The following is a 19847-nucleotide window of genomic DNA, read 5'->3' on the forward strand; positions in this document are numbered from 1 at the left end:
TTGTGAGTTTGTTCGCAGATTCATCCTTTTCGTTTTTAGCGCTATTGAATTTGTGCTTGTATCTGATGTATCTATCTATTTGAATGAATGAATGTTATGTTTTAGTCAAAAAAAGAAGAAGATGGTATCGAGAATTCGAGATGATATCTTTGAGTTATTGATGATTTTTTTTTATTAATTCTCTAGTTTATAAGGGAAAGGGGTACTGGTAATTCAAAGTTCGGTCGTGAGGTAAGTAAGACCCGATCAAGAACTGTTTTCACCCGGAATCGAACTCGGGTTGTCCTGAACGAACTGTCCTGGGGAAGCTCATTAATCACTTAAACACAATGACTTGGTTAGTTATCGATGATCTTTGAACCATATGTTATTGCAATGTGAATTCTTTGTTGTGCGTTTGATTGACAAAACAGTAAGCATTGTACATAACAGTATCAGACATAATAAGATAGTACATTATAAGACAAAACTGTACCGGAGATATATGGATAATGTTTTTTTATATTTGAAAATAAAATGAATATTTTAACAGGTTTTTATAGTCGTCCTATAGACAAAAGTTGTATTGTGAGTTCAGTAAGACACAAAAGAATTTGTTTTTGTTCTGTCTCTTTCTACCTATTTTGTCCAGTCCTATACCAATTTCTAAATCAAACAGGATACAACAAAAGTTATTATGTCCAATCCCTTATTTTTAACCATTTCGGTCCAACTCTATATTTTATAGAGATATTTTTTTTAATCATTCCTTTATAATCTAAATTTTTTGTTATTTATACCTAATTCTTTTATAATTCTACTACCTCTATCTAGACTCTCTTGAATTTTTTTCCCCTTTTTATAAGTCATATTTCAAAATTTCAAGGAAATTAATTAGAGTCACACTATATAATATTAGTGTTCCTGAGTCACTTGTTAAACATACTTAAAAATGAAATTAAAGATAAAGTTAATATTAGAAAGATAATTTTTTATATTTTTAAGGTATTGAATGAACAAGAGGCATTTTTTTAATATTTTTAACTTTTTATTAGTATGTTTAACTAGTGCCAACGAGCACTGTTTAATATTTTTCAATTAATTATTTTTTTACCGACATAATCCTAATTAAATTTCATTTTTTATAATATGTAATAAATACTTCCTCCGTCCCAAATTATAATTTGGGACAAAAAAAAAAGTTTTTTTCATTATAATTTAGAAGAGAGGGAGTACTTTAAAGAAAATATTAATTCATTATCTATCTTAAATGCTAAAATTATAAAAACAATATTAATTTTCAACATATTTAATACCACTATCGACTTTCTTTTTTTTTTTTTTTACTTAAAATTTAATACAACTATCAACTTTTTTAATCTCGATAATTTTGTCAAATAGTATTAATAATCTCTTGAACATTTTTAAGGGACTTTCTTCTTTTATTTGGTTTTTGTACCACATGCGAACCACTACGACTACGTGGTGCGTAGTAGAGCACATGAATAGAGTGGTGAGAAATTGAGTTTATAACAAGAGAAACGTAAATGGAATGGAATGAGAACACTTCATTAGTTGGTTAGGTTAGCTAGCTACTATGACATTTGCTTCCACCACCATAACCTCTCTCACTCTCTCCCACCGTCGAACACCATTCTCTTACCCTAAATCCCGTTTTCCCCAACAAAACAGCGTCGTCGCATTTTCTACCTTCAGTAATAATCAAATTGTTTCCGAATTAACCATCCAAAATGAACAAGTTCAAACACGGTAATTCTTTTTTAATAATCTCTTTAACTCTTCTCAATCATATAATGTTCTTATTATCCTGTTCTATTTGTATTTGTAGAATGTGGAATTGGAAGGGTTACTTTATTCGCTATCAATATTCTGGTAACAATGGTCCTGCACTAGTTTTGGTGCACGGTTTTGGAGCTAACAGGTATTAAATCTTTGATTCACTTTTCAAAGACTTCAATTGTAGTATGCTACGTACTACTATGATTTAGTACTCTCTTCAGACACATATCATACAAGGATTAAAGATGTGTGTGTCTAACAACAATGCTAATCAATGACGGATTAAAGACTTAATATTTTGATTACAATATTTTTAGCTTTTTCAATAGTAGATGGATAAATAAAGATCAAATCCCATCCTATCTTGTTTTCAAACTTTTTTTAAATGAAAGAATCTGCTCAACTTAGATGCACATGTATATATTTTGATTCTCAATTTAGATATCTTATAAATTTGTAGTGGTGTCGGTTAAGGATGTTTCCTCTACCACTGTGTCTTTTGAGGAAAAAATGACTCCATTTCTAGCTTCCAAAATTTTCCACAAAGTGCAAGTTAGTATTAAATCCTTTATTCAAATGCACCTTTATTTTGCAAAGTACAATCTATGGTCATTAGTAATTTAGTATTAACCTGAAAGTGGAAGACAGTCTATGTGCCTTGCAAAGGGCCTTGGCCAAACAACATGAAAATCAAAAATAAAATACACCTTTAATTGAATTTTGAATATTATAAAGTTTGAGTACATGATTTTGCACATTAGCACTCAGATGACCAAGTCTAAGGTGTCAAATTGAAAAACCATCAGTACTGGTGGTGGTGGTATTACACTTAAAATATTTTTTCTTAAATTGGGGGCATGCAAGAGATTGGTAAGTATAAGATTGAATTAAGGGTTTAATGGGGAAGTAAATGTGGAAGTACCAACAGAGTTAACACACAGACCTTGGCCATTGCCTATAGCAATCTGGTCAGAGCCTTCAAATGATGAGAACAGTTGAATTTTGAGTGCACTGGAGGTGACCTGGTAAGATGCCCCTGAGTCGGGGACCAATTCGCTGAGGAGGCAGCATTTGTGTTGGCAAAGAGAGCCTGTGACTGAATTTGGACTGGAGGATGATGTGCCATGAAGGACTTGGAATTTGTGGCTTAGCTGGCATTTGCGGCAGGGTAAACATCTATTATTGTAATGTAGTCTTGGGTGAGCTATACTACTGCCTGGTTGAGTGAGGCCAGGGCATGGGACTGAATGTGGATGACTAGAAAGGGTTGAATGGTGGGGCAAATTGTTGTTGTGTAGAATGAGAAAGAGACGGGCAATTGCTTGACTTGGATGAGTCATCCAATCCAATGGCACAGATGAAACATAATTTCTCTTGACATGATGATAGCAAGCATAGGCATCATGGCCTTATTTGTGGGAGACTTGACACTGACTGGCTCTCCGACCACCAGGGCCACGACCGGTTCGAAAAGCATGAGTACAAGAAGACTGTGAATTCTTCAAATCAGAGCGCGAATCATCATTCAGTGCCAGATCAGCTTGAACAACAGATATCGTGATTCTTAATTTGATGTCGATTTGGATGCAGAAGAAGACAAGGTAAGATTCACCGGGGCAATTTCCTGAGTCCTTCATCGTGACCTAGAAGAAGTGTTTCAACCTCATCTATTGAAATAGGACCAATTTTCCATTGATTAATGTAATTGTGTATTCATATTCATGAGGTGAGCCTTCAAGCACTACGTCTAAGCGCTCCAATGGCATTGAGTGAATAGATTAGACCTTGGATCCGGAGTAGGAATTCAGAAACGGATCAAATCTCCAGAATAATGCCACAAAACTAAAATCGAAGTTGACTGTTTTCACATTCGTGTGTGCGTGAAAATATACACGAATCTTGTCCCGCAGTTGCCTAGAATCCTTGAAACCAATGACTTTGCTTACCATTTAGTGTTAGATTGTGGATGGTAAGCACGATAGCAACAATTGATCTTGTTACTCCCATATTAAATATACGTTTGAGATACAATTGTTCTCACAATCATCAATGGTACCAATTCTAAGGTACTGTACACTGAAACTTAAAATTCTTGATTCTTCTATTGAATCTACTTCTTACTGATAAAATAGTGCAATCCCTTGTTTTAGGGATGCTAGGCAGTTACAGCCTGCCAGCTTAGTTACAACAAACTGGCTGCATGGCAAAGTTAGTTACAAAGATAGAGTTGTGTAAAATATAGTCTATGATACAACAATGGTCATTAGTGCTAAACACATCAACACTAAATTTCGAATTAGTTACATTTACTAATTGTTTATGTTTCGGTTGCAATGGAAGAAAATTACTGCACATGTTTGTGTGATTCTAAAACTACTTAAGTAGTTATTCCTCCTCAATGAAAAGCATTTAAACACTAACATAAAATTTCATTTCTGTTTTAGTAGTTCTGTCACAAGTCACAACTGCATTTAAGAGAATTAGAGTTAATAGACAGTTGACATTGGATGAGTCATTGAACAGGTTAAAACATTTTTTTATGGTTCAAGTTCAACACTATGTAATATTTCTATTTAATATTAAACTATTCAATTAACCATCCTATTTATATTTAAGTTATCAATTTAGAGATTTTGGCATTGTACATCCAATATTAAATTAGTCAAAGTTTACCAACATGTGGTTGGTCTGAGTTGAAAGGGACTTGGGCATCTTAAGCAAGTGGTTAGAGGTTCGATCCCTGACCCTTGGGTGTGGAGGATATACTTATACTTCATACCTATAATAATATGGTTAGCAAAGACAATGTTTAGGTAAAAGAACACTTCTGTATCTGTGTCCATGAATTATACAGATCTTTATTTGGGGAACTTGTTCTCTTACATACAAGTATTAACGAATAACGAGGAGATCTTCCCTCTATTCTAGAATTTTTGCCTGAGTAAAGGTTGCCTGAGTAAAGGTATCAGAAATTTTTCTTAGAAACATGTGTGCATGATCTTTCTTTGCAATAAGAACATGCACAGCACATGCTATATCAAATGATTATTGTATGAGTCTTATAGCTAGGTCTTTTTGATTCTGCAGTTATTTTGAGTGATTGAGAATACACTTCATTGCAGTGACCACTGGAGGAAAAATATCCCAGCTCTAGCAAAATCCCACCGGGTATACTCCATTGATCTTATTGGATATGGATATTCAGATAAACCAAATCCTCGTCAAATTGGAGACGACCCCTTTTACACTTTTGACACTTGGGCCGCACAATTAAATGAGTTTTGTCTTGATGTCATTAAGGATAAAGCATTCTTTATATGCAATTCTATTGGAGGTAAATTCTTTTCCAGTTCCTTGATAATTAATCACTGCTTTTTTTATTTTTTTTTTAAATTACTTGATTCTCTTTATTGTTATAAGCCTAGAGATCCATGCTATTGCTAAGAATTTGTTCTTTATTTGTGTGCAGGAGTTGTAGGCCTTCAGGCAGCTATAGCAGAACCACAAATCTGCCAGGGAATTCTCCTTCTCAATATATCACTGCGTATGCTTCATATAAAGAAGCAGCCTTGGTATGGAAGACCTTTCATCAGATCATTCCAAAGATTGCTTAGGTACAAATGAAACAGAAGTTTCTTTTTATGTGAACAGATTTCAAGTTCAAACCTTAAGCAGGGGATTTACCATTATCAAGCTTTATGTTATAGGGATACTTCTGTAGGAAAATTCTTCTTTAAAGCTATTGCGACAAAAGAATCTGTGAAGAACATTCTTTGCCAGGTACTCTTCTAGCTTAACAATCAGCTATACATGCATTTTTTTTTAAAGCTTAGGCACCACTTACTTTGCAAAAACATTTTATGTTTTTATTTTAACTTGTTAACAAGATGCGAGACTTTTAAAATGAACAATACGATGGAGGGAAGATGAAATACTAGTTAGGAATGATGCGATTTTTGGAAATAACGAAAATAATTTTTGGCCATTATCATAGTTTCCAAAAAATGCACACAATTGTTCACTCGAAGAGTGCAGTATCTACTAGTTAGCAAGTAAAATCAACTCAAGTTTTAAGAAATAAAAATAGAAAATGTTTTCGCATAATAGATAGGGCCTTATGTTTAAAGAATGTTTGATAGACAAACAGAAGGAAATGCTGTAGGATGAGACTATTAATGCATTATAATAAAATTGAATGACCTTGTTCATAGGAACCAAGAAATGGGAATATTTTCCTACAGAAATAGATTCACATAATAGACGGCCCCATCACATTCATAACTGAAACAGCAAAAAACATAGAAACACTGCTAACACTTTGAGGGGCTAGTTTCTGGCTTACAATCAACAGCCTCTAATCACCTACATACTCTCCTAGCTCTCGCAATGTCAAGCACTTGAGAAACCTCCCTTAAAAGCTAGCTATCAAAGGGAAGAACTAAGCCACTTAAATACTTCACCGAGCATCCCATACTACTCAATGTGGGAAAGTCTCTATCATAGCACCGACCCGAAGAGTCAATGCTCCAGTGGCTACACTACTCTACAACACTTTGCTTGTCTTTTCCGGTCAGCCCCTGCGTAGGTAGCCCTTTCTAAGTCATCAGCAACCAGCTCTGATCCAGTGATGGAAACTGGTCTGAATGTATATATTTACTGAATAACTTCTGAATTATTTATTAATTTTCGGGGAATGAACATGAGGAGTTACATATGAATTCTGAAGGTCTCAAGTTCGATTCCCCCTGATGCCAATTTCGGTGGGCTAGTCCATACAGATTAAAAAGAAACTCTGGCTTTAAACGGGGCTCCCGCAAGTGGGATTGGTCCCCTTTGATTAGTCGGTCCCTGGGCCGGATACCGAGTTTTAAAAAAAATAAATCTGAAATACTACAATAGAGAGAGAAATTGTAATAACCACCAAGGAGTTAGAGAGTCTAGTCCCTCCCAACCGACCAAGACACAAATAGCTGAATGCCTAACCTACCATTCTCTATTATTTATAAACATGATTAAACAAATGTTACCTATGCCCAATTAAGTCTGAGGCCTTTTCTCCTACACATTCTTCCTAGAATAACAGCCTATTACTAATTACTAACAATATCTAATACTGATGTTATAAGCAACCATGTCCAAGGTGTATCATGCTTTATATCGACTAACAAGGATGATTTTACCTGAAACTGTAACGATTGTAAGTGAATTGCTTTTCACAGTGCTATCACGACACTTCCAAGGTCACTGATGAGCTAGTGCAGATCATCCTTAGTCCAGGACTGGAACCTGGCGCCGCAGAGGTCTTTCTTGAGTTTATTTGTTACTCGGACGGCCCTCTTCCGGAGGAACTGCTACCCCAAGTAAAGGTAAGCTTCCTCCCACCCTAGCAGAAAAGGTGGAAAGTTTTAATAAAATGAAATACAACAAACATAATTAATATAGATGATTTCTCTTATTTCAGTGTCCGGTTTTGATAGCTTGGGGTGACAAGGATCCTTGGGAACCAGTTGAGATGGGAAGAAATTACGGAAATTTTGATTCAGTAGAAGACTTCATTGTCCTTCCAAATGTTGGGCATTGCCCCCAGGTTCTCTCTCTCTCTCTCTCTCTCTCTCTCTCTCTCATGTCATGTCATTCGCTTGCTTGCTCTCTGTAACACACACAATTATATACGTAAAAAAGTTCGAGTTAGCATTTTTCGAGTGATGAATATTAACAACTGTCATACACAACACAGTGATACTAGACTAGTTATCAGTGGTTAAGACATGAGTTCTACAATTTTGTAGGAGAGTGACAACAGTACATTCATATGGACCCCTTACAAAGATACTAGCCGTAACTATTAACTACTCTATACAAAACAAAAGGGTTGTTCAAAATGGAAAAGATAATGCTTGAGAAATGGAACAAAAATGCTAAAATGCCAGGATATAGTCCTGGTTAACTTTTCAAAAAACTACCACCTCTTATTATCACTGCTATACATCTTTTCCTTGGTTGGTATTGGGGAAAAAGTCGTAACCATATGTACAAATTGGTGAGAAAAAACTTGCTGCAGCATGACCATATAAGTCACTGAAACAAACTGTTCCCCTATATGAACTTATTCTGTCAAAAACCCGATCAACAATCTCACCGTACCCAATATTAATTTGATAAGACGGAAAGATCTGAAGCCATTTCATAGGGAGTAAGTGCTATTGGCAGAAACTAAAGTATCCTCTATCTATATGCCTATTTATGCGAGATGTTTTGATCACATCAGTATGTTTTGGTATTGATCATCCGTACGTTTGGTAGTGATCAATTTATCTGTAGTCAACATTAACTTCAGCACTCATCATCAATCATCCGATTCATCCTTATGTTCAACAATGAACATTGAGTTTTGAATGTCGACAAGAATTTAAGTGATAGGATTTAGAACTTTCGAAACTGATTTATTTATCAAACTTGAAATAACGAAGTACAAGCAAGGAAAAGAAAGAGCACACTACCTTCCCAAGCCAGACCACTTATCTGAACTCTCAATGACAACCGTAACTTCCCAATAACAATTCCCTGTTTTCCATCATTTCAAATATAACATAGACAGCACTCATTCTCTCTCCATAACTGATTCCTCGACTAACTTCCCACCCCTTAGAGAGTAAAATAACTGCATATAACATCTAGCTAGTGATCTTGGGACTACGGGTATAGCCTTGGATTTCCTATCATTAAGTCTACTAGAAGATATTGGATGGTATTATGAACTTCTGAGCTTAGGAAGGTTCCTTTACTATCTGTCATCTGATTAATTAGTTGTGTTGTATGTGCTCATTATCGCCTGGAAGGCCTTGCCAAATGCACCTACATTTGTATAGGAATTTTAATTGTCGAATTTATGTTATTGGGTTTCTCAGCATCAACTTAACCTTTTTGCTCGGGATCAGTCATGCCATCCTGAGCCATTAGCTAAATTTGTAATTGGTTCGCCCTCACCTTGAAATAAGTTCCAGTGTTGCTAGAAAGAGTCGAGCGTCATTCTAAAACAAATTTATTAGGTCGTTGACTTTGCAATCACTGTCGTTGATTAATATAAGAAATGGTCAATAATCATTAATGTTACAGCCACCTAGTGGTTGTTACGGACCAATCAGACACAAGTCATAATTATTGATAGTGAATATTACCCTGTTAACCAAGTACTTAATGATCTCTACTGGTCATTCTAAGAAGAGCAATGAAAACTGCTCTAGCTTGCCCAACAGGCTGGCCTATCCTGCAACAACCTCAAGATGGTCGATGCTGAGATCTATCTTTAGGCCAGGTTTGGTTAGTTGCAAACTTGCAGTACACAAACATACCTTGCACCATTTTGAAACATTCCCCGAAAATGTTGTGTGATTAACTTTCAAAATCCCGTGGGACAAATGTCACCTGTTCACACTCAGAAGTCATTCTTTTCAAGCACATTGCCAGATTCTAGATACACCTGGCATCCCTACCATGTCTTACAGATAGTGGAGTTCGACCAAAAATGACCGTGATGCACTAAGTTGCATCTGACATCTATATAACGAGTTGTATGCTTTCATATGTGCATACATTGTTCTATACTGAAGTTTTAAGACCCAAAATGACTTGATCGTCGAAGTGCTGTACAAGTAGTCAGCCTATCTATCTACCGATTTTTGTTGTGTTTAATAACCATTCACCTACTTGTAGAAAAACTCTGAACTCATCTTATTTTGACAATGACAATAATCACATAATCGCTACTGATGGCTCTTATTGACCAATCAGATATAAGTGATAGCCATTCACAACAAAAGTGGTTTTCACTTAGATAAAACTATACATTCATTTCACTAATTATAATTGAAATGGCCATTCTTAATAAAGTAAGCTTCAACATTTGTTCAATGCTTGTTTTTGGTATGTCCATTTTCTCTCATTTCTACCTTTATATTAGAACCTGTTACAACATTAAATGGTCATTTATAGTCTACCATAATCTTCTCACTCTTTTTTTTTTTGGTTTGTAACCCTCTGGTTCCTAGGGGAAAGGGGCCCTAGTAGTTCAGAGTTCGGCCGCGAGGTAAGTAAAGTCTGGCCAAGAAATTGTTCCACCCAGGAATCGAACCCGGGTTCTCCTGAAATCCGTTCTTTTTGGTGAAGCTCATTAACCACTTGAGCCCAATGACTTGGTTTCACTCTATTTTTCTTTCTTTCTGAGTAAACCACCAAATTAATCTTTGACTCTGTAAAACATTCTTAAATAGGTGTCTGACTTTACAAATATTTTAAAAAGGTATCTGACTTTATTAAACTGTTAAATTGATCTCTATGTTTAACCACTTACTATCAATTATGTCCTTATATTTTACCACTTACTATGAATTTGGTCCATAGGTTTATCCCACTTATTTTTAATTTAGTCCATAAACATATTTTTTGAAGAACTAATATCAGTAAACTTTAACTTAGACTTTTTTGAGATATTCATAAAGTCAAAGACCTATTTAAGAGCGCATTACAAGAGTCGGAGACCGATTTGATTGTTTACTCTATTTTAAACTAATAGCTCGTAATTTGTATTGTTAATTAATCTCCTCACTCTGTTAATTGTTCACTTAATGAAGGATGAAGCACCTGAGCTTGTGAACCCACTTGTTGAGTCATTTGTGGCACGACATGCTAAATCTTCATCTGCTACCCAATCAGTTGGTTGATTCCCTGTCATTCATGCTGCTCGGCACATTGAAATCATGTACATTTCTTCATTTGCTTCCACTAAGAGTGGGTTTCATCTTTTGTATAGTAGATTTTATGAATTTTCTTTTCATTGGAAGATACTTTAGAAGGAAAAGTGAGGAAGTAGCTGATAATCGTATAAACATAGGTCCGAAACCATAAGAGTTGAACCAAAGTAATTCAAGAGAACCCAAAATTCTATTTTATTTTTCCTAAACCTTTATAGGGACTTCATTGCTTCAGTTTGATATAATTTTAAGAAAGTTAGCGACATTTTTTATTTTTTATTTTGATAAGCAAAATATGAATCATAAGGAGTACTATACAATGTATGGGAACATCTTTAGTTGCTCTGATTACATACAAGTAGATCATTACCCCAATTGGAAAAAGCAAAAGATATTGATTTCCTAATATGACCAATAAACCAAAATCAAGAAATGAATTTAATTTGATCCACTATGCGGAAACTCCGAAAGCCTCTCCTCTTAAAATGATATTATTTCTTGAATACCAAATGCTCCAAGTAATGGCAAGCCAAATTAACTTTCTTGCATTTGCAAATTTCTTTTTCTTCACCAAAGCTCCAAAGGATAAGAAATGATTGCAAACTTTTTCAAAGGAAATAAAGTCTACATTCAACCATTTAAAAACATGCATCCAAACCTGAGTTGCAATTCGACAAGTATTTCTTCATTCTCCCTAAAGTTAGTGACATTTGTTCTTGGGTTAAATAACTTTTCGATAATTATACATATTTCATATTTGTTTTTAGTTTTTTACACTACCTCTTGATAATTTAGGGATATTTACTCAATAAATAATCAGAATAAGTCACATAAATAAATTTGTATGTGGTAGTCAGTGGCGGAACTAGGGGAGGGCTGAGGCGGGCTGCGGCCCTCCCCTAAAAAATAGGGAATTACTAATATACCCTTGGTATTTTAATAAAATTACATATTTATAATACTATATATATTTGTGAAGGTAAAAAGGAATAGAAGCGCAGGGTTAGCCTAATTGGTAGAGGTTTCAATTCCTAATGCATTGGAGGTGAAGGTCATGGGTTCGAACCATGCATTTTTGGTTTTGTTTTTTTTTTTTTTTTCCTTTCAAAAATCAACTTTAACACACACCTTTGAGGATAAATGTTGCCTTAAACATGTAAAGACATAATTTTGAGATTAATATTTTTCTTATGATATATCAATTCACAATTTTTATTTTTACCAAAAAAATAAAACACAACTATTTTTAATTTATTTAATCCGTGTGTAATTATTATCTTATATTTATTAATGAATAAATTTCAATCTAAATTTTTTTTATTATCTAATTAAGCAAGCAATAGTTCAAAGTCAATTATTGATGATTTCAAGTCATTTGACATACGCAGTGTATTATTTTCTGGTATGTAATTTAATTTTTTAATTATCAAATTATTTCTTATTATGACTTAAATTTTTATACGCAATATAATTTTTTTTATTTAATTTATATATTATAAATTTTTTTAACGGCCCACCCAAGAAAAAATTCTTGGTTCCGCCACTGGTGGTAGTCACAACTAATTTTCAACCAATTTTTACTTCACATGCAAATGACCTAGGGCCTGTTTGATTGAGTTTTTGTTTTCAAAAACTCTATTATAAATCGATTTTAAAAAACAGTTTTCAAGAAAGAAAAAGAAAAAAAGTTATTTGATAATTCTATTTTTAAAAACTATTTTGAAACAGATAAAATGAAAAAACTTGTTTGGTAAAATTATTTTTAAAATATGTTTCAGAAACTTAAAAATATAACTTGTTTATATATAATTATTTTTAAATATCTTAATAATAAAAATTAATTTTTTTACATAAAGGTACAACCTTTTATTATTTTTGTAAATAAATAAATTGTTCTTTGGATTATTTTAAAACCTTCTCTATTATTTAAAAAATGAGTAATTTTTTATTTTTTTTTAAAAAAAGGTATTGATTTTTATTATAAAAAAAATGGCAGATTTTGTTTTTAAAAAAAAAAAACAGATTTTTGAAAATTATAAAACAGTTTTTTTAAATTTTAAAATAAAAGAATAATTTAAATATTATTATATATTTCTAGAAGATAGTGGTCGGCTGCAGGAGCTCCGCCACACTCCGCCGTTGACAGCTGGAAAATCTGACTCCGCCGCCGTTGGCCGGCACCACACCACTTGCATTTATTATTTAAAAATTCTATTATAAAAAATAAAAAATAAAAAACCAAAATATATTTTACAAGTTTCAGTTTTTTAGTCATCAAAACTGAAAAATTGAGAACAATATTTAAAACTTGTAATTTAAAATAGTTTGTCAAATAAATTTTTAGTTTTTTATTTTTTAAAACTATAAAACTATACAATTTTGATTTTTTAATTATTTTTTTCTCTCTTCAACACATCAATAATCATAAATTGTTATAAACTATTTCTAAGCATGAACAATATCATGGAAGAATAGAGAAGAAGAAGAGAAAAGGATAAGAGAAAGTAATAGACTTATTCACAAGTGTGTGTTTACATGGAAATAAGAGTGTCATTTATAGGACACACTAGGGGACAAGAAAACCTACCACATAATGGGCATTCATTACATATTATTCATAACACTCCCCCTTGAATGTCCATGAAGGATATTCTTTCTCTAAAAAAAAATTCAAGTGAAGGAAAAGAGTACATCATCATTTATGTGTGAACTGCCTCATTAAAAACCTTATCAGGAAAACCCAGTGGGATAAAACCATGGTGAAGGGAAAAAGAGTGCAGTAAATATTTGTGTCTCCCCCTCATAAAGACAATTATACAGGAGATGAAAACCAAATAATCTCCAGTACTAGTTGATCAAAAGCTTTACTTGAAGTTGACTTTGTAGATAGATCTGTCATATCTTATTTATTATGTTCTTCTCCAAATTAGCAGTGAGTCCGATATTATCTTCATATTGAATTGTTGCATGAACCATCCTTTTGTAATAAAAACATCAAGTTTCTTGTATGTGTTGAATTACAGACCTCGACAAAAACGTCTTCTCAACTCGCTTGATGTAGTGCTGAAATCTTCACACGATTGGATGATATTGGTGTTTCTTTAAGGTATATATTATGCTTGACTTTGTTCCAATATCTGTGTTAGCTGAATAAAATATCACGACAAGTATAACTATAACTATATATAGTAAAATATATCAGTGTCCTTAATTGAATTAAAATATGGTACTTCAAGACCAATTCAAATTGTTCATCATTTTTTAGATGCATTACACGATCTTTGCTCAGATCAAATGACATCGCAACCATTTTAGTACACAACAGATTTGTCCATGTCAAACTGTCATAATACTTTTGCTATATAGTTTTATTATAAATTTGCGATTCCAAATAAACTTTGTGCATCCAACATATTTCTTTAATCTACGAATTTCAGAAGCTCTTCAGGAGTTCTGATAATATTTATAGTAAATGATATTTCTCAACAAATATATTAGCATTTGATATATGGTACTTCAGGACCAATTAGTAATTCACTATTGATGAACTTACAACAATTTCATATAGAATCATGTTTTATATAAGGTTCATGATTCACGAAGCATTCTTCAAATACTTATTTTGTAAGAAATGACAATATCTCAAGCTCTTCAGGAGTCTCTTGATCATATTTTTATCATCGACATAAATCTTAAATATATCAAATTTATTGCCAAATATTTTCTTAAAATGAACAAATTGTCATTTTCATATTTCTCACTTGGAAATATTCAACAAGAATATTATACAACATGCATATAGATGTTGCTTGAGTATATAAGGAGAGTTATTCATGTTTATTAAGTCATCTCTCCAATATATATGTGTCTTACGAAAATTAAATCCTTTTAGGATTTTCATATAATCATCATTATCAAGTGAGCCAATCAAATACGTTAAAACACATATTTCACATAAATTGAGTATTTCAGATGCTACTCAACTTAATTAATTTTTGAATTCACTTCAGGTGAATATGCTTCTTGAAAATCAATGATTGACATTTATCAATATACTTGAATAACAATTCAAACTCTAAACATTTTGTTTTTATTATTTTTCTCTTGAAAACTTATTCATATCGATTTATCTCCATCTGCAGATGAAATGGACTACTGGTCCAAAAACATTTCGCTTTGCAAAGCTAGTTTAATTTTGTATCAATTGCGTCTATCTATTTAGTCAATCATTTCATTGTCTATAATCCTTAATAGACTTTAATTCATGATCCTCATTATTTCTTGTAATATATAGCGCTATATTATATAAATAATCATCGTCAACGTTGATTTTCTTTCGGTTCCATCGTATTCCATTCATGACATAATTCGTCGAGATCTCTTTATTTTCATATTTTTCAGGTACCTGATAAGTTCTTCTGGAACTCGGAAAATCAATTATTCATATCCTCACTTGGTCATCTTTCTTTTTAGCTCCTTTTCTTATTTGAGGATTTTCATCTTTGGAACCGATTTGCTTACCACGCTTCAGGGTGGTTAAATTTCATTTGCTTGCCCATCAAGGACATCCATTTTGATTGGAGCATTAGCAGCTGTTTATTAATTTCATAGATTATGCAAATGAATTATCTTTAGAACTTCTGGTTCATACTAATTTGTAAGAGGATCGAGACGAGATAAAAATAATAATAATTTATTTCAAGTGATTCAATGGAACTTCTGGTTCACAATTTCAGCTGCTTATTCTCTCCCCCTAATATTGGGAAAACTAATTCATCACTTGAAAATTAGCCTTCTGGGCTATAAACAAGTCCCTTATTGGCTCGATATAATTTATAAGGGATGAAAAGTTATATCAAATATATTTTTCCAATATTCTTTTACGACCCATTTAAAAGCATTATATTGGAGCAATTGGACGTACCCAACACATCCAAAAATGTTTATATATGGGAAATTATGTTTATAAACCAAAATTCAAATAAATTAGGGGAGAGCTTATGCATATAATAATTTGTTGGCATGATGCTATTTAATATCTCAACATACATGTTTGAGTGTTCCCAACTATAACTTAGAAGTTACGATCTCATAAGTATCAGTCGTGTAATTAACTTCAGACGTCTAAAGAATGGATCTTCAAGTCCATTATTTTTGTTTGTATATGAACATATTCTACAAAATGTTCGGTATAAATTTCAATTAACATATGATACTTATCAAATACTTTCTAGAATAATATATATAAAATGAGCTCTTAAAAATAATCTCACAAACTTCTGGTTGTGAGTTTATAACAAACATAGATGCGACCATTTAGTTGATGCATCAATTAAAATTTTAGAAATCTAATTGGTCCACTTGATCGGTGTATTGATTTACAAATATCACCTTATATATATATTCTAAAAAAAATAAGAGACACTCATTTACTTAATTTATCAATTTTCTTTGGGAGCTAGTAATACACAAAAAATATTAGATTGAATGAACTTCTGGCCATTCAATACATATCCATAGAAACTTTTCGCATCATAATAGATCAGAGATGACCCAACTGATCTTGCCAATTACAAACTTATTATGATTTGTAAACTTCTGGTTTACAAGAACATGTGCTTCAATTGCACAAATATATATATAAGTATACCCCAAACTAGAGGCAAAGATTGATAATATGTCTCGTAATGTATAGAGATACAAGATCTCATTCATTTCTTGTTTCAATAGGATATTCATTTATGCGAATATCCTTCAAACATAAAAAAAATTTCTTTAAGACTTAAAAATATACAATACATTGGCAAAGCGTAACTTTATTTCTCGATATAACAATGCATTGGCTCTTCTGGAACCTTCAATAATTTTTTTTGTTTTTTTTTTGTGCTACCAAATATAAAAATTTTATTCCTTCCAAAAAAAATATAATCTTTAATTTTTCATGAATAGCAATAATTTACTTGTATGAGAATTAGAAGAAATATTTCCGTTGATTTTAGCGGAATAAGAAAATAGTTGCATTTTATTTTATTTGAAACCATAGTAGCATTTAGAATTAAAATCAATAAATTGATTTAAATAAGTAACCGAATGATTAAAATCAATTTATATTTGCAAACTGTAACCGAATTATAATTATTGTTCACTTTCTCTTAAAAAAAAAAAAAAAAAAAAAAAACTTATTCAAAAGCTTAAGGAAAAATAATCAACATAAAATAAACTCAAGACTTAATGTATTCAGAGAAAAATAGGAAAATGTAACATGCCAACATAAATAAGGCTCAAATATATCTTGTAGCCTTTCACATCACAAATGTGAATAACGTTTCAAAGTATTCACAAAATTATTTTCTCAAATTTGCTACTTCAGGAGCATATTCACGAGACATAAATAATTTTTCTGTTAATTTCCTTTAATTTTAGTCCCACTTATACTAAAATCAAATGAATCATATGGACTTTAATCGTGTTGTAAAAATTTAGTTCTTCAGGAACTCAACAACAAATCTCTATTTAGGATGGCTAGAGAAAATCAGAATTTTACAATCTTTCATGAATGTTTAAATCAGTAGTTCTTCAAAAAGTATACCAATAATATACATAATATTGGTTAAGAAAATCCATATTCTTTGAGCAATCCATCAAAGATGCGCTAATATTAAAGCTTTAGCTTTTCAAGAATTATATCACAAGTGATCTTCATATAATGATCACAATAATCTTCATAATTTCTTCAAGAAAATTTTATTCTTTGAGCAATCATTCAAAGAGACTTCAATATTAAGATTTTCCCTTTTTCTTCTTAGTTCTTCGGGAACTATCACATATATTTTCATTAGGTTTGCTAATTTGACCACTTTTTCGGCCCTTTTTTTTTTCTTGTCATTTTTTTCACTTCTAGTGAGAAGCCGAACTTTTAAAATTATCACAACCATGACTATTACTGGTTTTCTTGTCATTTTTTTCACTTCTAGTGAGAAGCCGAACTTTTAAAATTATCACAACCATGACTATTACCATGACCACAATTTTGTCCATGGTAATTATGTGTTGCTACATTCACTTCTGGGAATGGAGTAACATCAGTGGGTCGGAGTTCATTCATTTCTGAAAATGATTTTTCATTCATTTTTTATTGATAATATCATCAAATAATAAAATCAAGCAAATTAGATAAGCATAGTTAACATAGTTAAATAGAATTTCTTATAATATCGTTTGGTGACAAAACTAATAAGGAAATTGTTTAAAGGAATTGCTACAACATAGAACTATATATTAATATATTATTATATTATTTCTTAAAGGAATTAAATTATTGGTCTTGAAGAAAAATAATTATAGGTAACGTACATGAAGTTTGAAAGTTAAAACCATAATAGCTTATGATGATGCTAAACCATAACAACATAGTCATTTGATAGGTAACGTACATGAAAAATAAATAGTCATATGATTATATGTTTGATTGTTTATACCTTTCAATATGATAAGCACTAAATTCAAATTATTTATTATCAACAACATCTCATGTATAGATCATGAGCAATACACATGAATTATAGAAATATAAAATTGGTACTAAAAATGATAAAGCTATCCTTCAGGGATAACATGTATATTGAATTCTTCTGGAATTCATAAAAAATAATTTAGAGGAATTTCTTCAAGAACTATATAGCATCGTTATAATGTAAAATTAATTATTTATGCAATCCTTCAGGGATGCATATAACATTGAATTCTTCATGAGTTTTTCAAGAACTCTATAATAGATTTTATCAAATATTTTCTACAGGGATGTGTCACAATTGAATTCATCAAGATTTCATGGAGTACAAAATTTGAATTTTTAAGTTCTTCAAGAATATATATAATAGATCTAATTGTATGATCCTTCAAAGATGTATCCATAATGAATTCTTCAGGAATTCGTGGGGAATACAAATTGATTTTTAAATTGTTCAAGAATTGTATAACAGATCAAATCAGTTATTTATCCAATCCTTCAGGGATTGATGTTTTTTAATTCTTCTAAAAGATTAACATGATATTGATTTTACTTATATCTATGAATCTTCGGGATTCATATTTTGAAAGATAATTTACGGTACTTTTATAAGCGTATGCTTATGAATCTTCAGGATTCATATTTTAAAATTTGATCATACTATGAATCTTCAGGATTCATATCAACACGATACTTCTGGATCGTAGGTTTGTGAATCAATATAAAAAAAAACGAGAAGAAAAAAAATCTGAAAAAATAGAATAAAAAAAATCATAGATAAAATAAAATTGTCACTTCCCTTTGTTGCTATACCTTTCTTGAAAGGGGAGAGACTATCGTGCTGATAACGTGTTATAAACTATTTCTAAGCATGAACAATATCATGGAAGAATAGAGAAGAAGAAGAGAAAAGGATAAGAGAAAGTAATAGACTTATTCACAAGTGTGTGTTTACATGGAAATAAGAGTGTCATTTATAGGACACACTAGGGGACAAGAAAACCTACCACATAATGGGCATTCATTACATATTATTCATAATATGTATTTATATAATACGATTGTCAATTTTTAGTTGTTTAAATAACACTATATAATGCCTGACAAAAAAATAAAATAAATAACACTATATAATGCATGAACGATTGAACGCTTTCGATCACACGCTCAACTCATTGGTTGTTTAAATAACACTACTGTTTGAACGAGAGCATTAATCTTCTACTTTTGGCCCTTTATTTTCTTCTTCGGTTTTTGTCACTATTTGTCATCTAATATTTTGTCGTATGCTTCTACCAAAGTACCCGACTAAAGTTTGTTTTCTCTCACATCCGATTTTATTCTTCCTCGTCTATATAATATAATTATGGCCTATAATTATAATAAGATCCATTTATAAAATAATAAAAAACTTGTCCACAAATATTAGGCATGGCAATAAAACCACATTATGAGAATCACCACTAGTTATTATAGATGCATGACCAACTATCTTTGCATCTAAGTTCAGAAACATACCTCACATCGTGTAAAGAAAATCACAATTGTCAAACTTCGTAAGACAAACTGAACCCATACCTTGAACTTCAAGCTTTCCGTCTTCAAGATGAACAACTCCACCTTCAACTAGCTCTAGAGCCTCAAAGTATTCATTCTTTGACCACACGTGATAGGAGCATTCAAAGTTCATGACCCAACACTCCACCGGTTCCCAACTTCCACTAGCATCTCCGCATCCTCATAATAAAGTTGTTGTTTCAGAAGTAACCCGAGTATTATTACCACCGCCTCTCCAGGCCGACCGTCTT

At 31.9% G+C, this 19847-nt stretch overlaps 1 protein-coding gene across 1 annotated transcript; it reads left to right on the forward strand.

Annotated features, from left to right (window-relative positions):
* Window positions 1-1482: 1482 nt before the first annotated feature.
* Window positions 1483-10725, forward strand: LOC123911691 (pheophytinase, chloroplastic). Its single transcript, XM_045963163.1, has 8 exons — window positions 1483-1749; window positions 1829-1921; window positions 4902-5113; window positions 5249-5393; window positions 5487-5559; window positions 6999-7145; window positions 7241-7366; window positions 10410-10725. Exons 1-8 carry the CDS (start codon window positions 1577-1579, stop codon window positions 10497-10499), a joined length of 1059 nt encoding a protein of 352 aa, XP_045819119.1. The 5' UTR covers window positions 1483-1576; the 3' UTR covers window positions 10500-10725.
* Window positions 10726-19847: the final 9122 nt, after the last annotated feature.

The sequence above is a fragment of the Trifolium pratense genome, linkage group LG2, assembly GCF_020283565.1.
Source record: "Trifolium pratense cultivar HEN17-A07 linkage group LG2, ARS_RC_1.1, whole genome shotgun sequence".
In the NCBI taxonomy this organism is placed as follows: domain Eukaryota; kingdom Viridiplantae; phylum Streptophyta; class Magnoliopsida; order Fabales; family Fabaceae; genus Trifolium; species Trifolium pratense.

What these genes read in the sequence shown, in the direction of transcription:
- LOC123911691 (XM_045963163.1), top strand. Translation starts at nt 1,577, where the DNA reads ATGACATTTGCTTCCACCACCATAACCTCTCTCACTCTCTCCCACCGT. An exon ending in TATATGCAATTCTATTGGAG is followed by an intron (nt 5,114 to 5,248) that starts GTAAATTCTTTT and finishes ATTTGTGTGCAG; the next exon opens with GAGTTGTAGGCCTTCAGGCA. An exon ending in TCATTCCAAAGATTGCTTAG is followed by an intron (nt 5,394 to 5,486) that starts GTACAAATGAAA and finishes TTTATGTTATAG; the next exon opens with GGATACTTCTGTAGGAAAAT.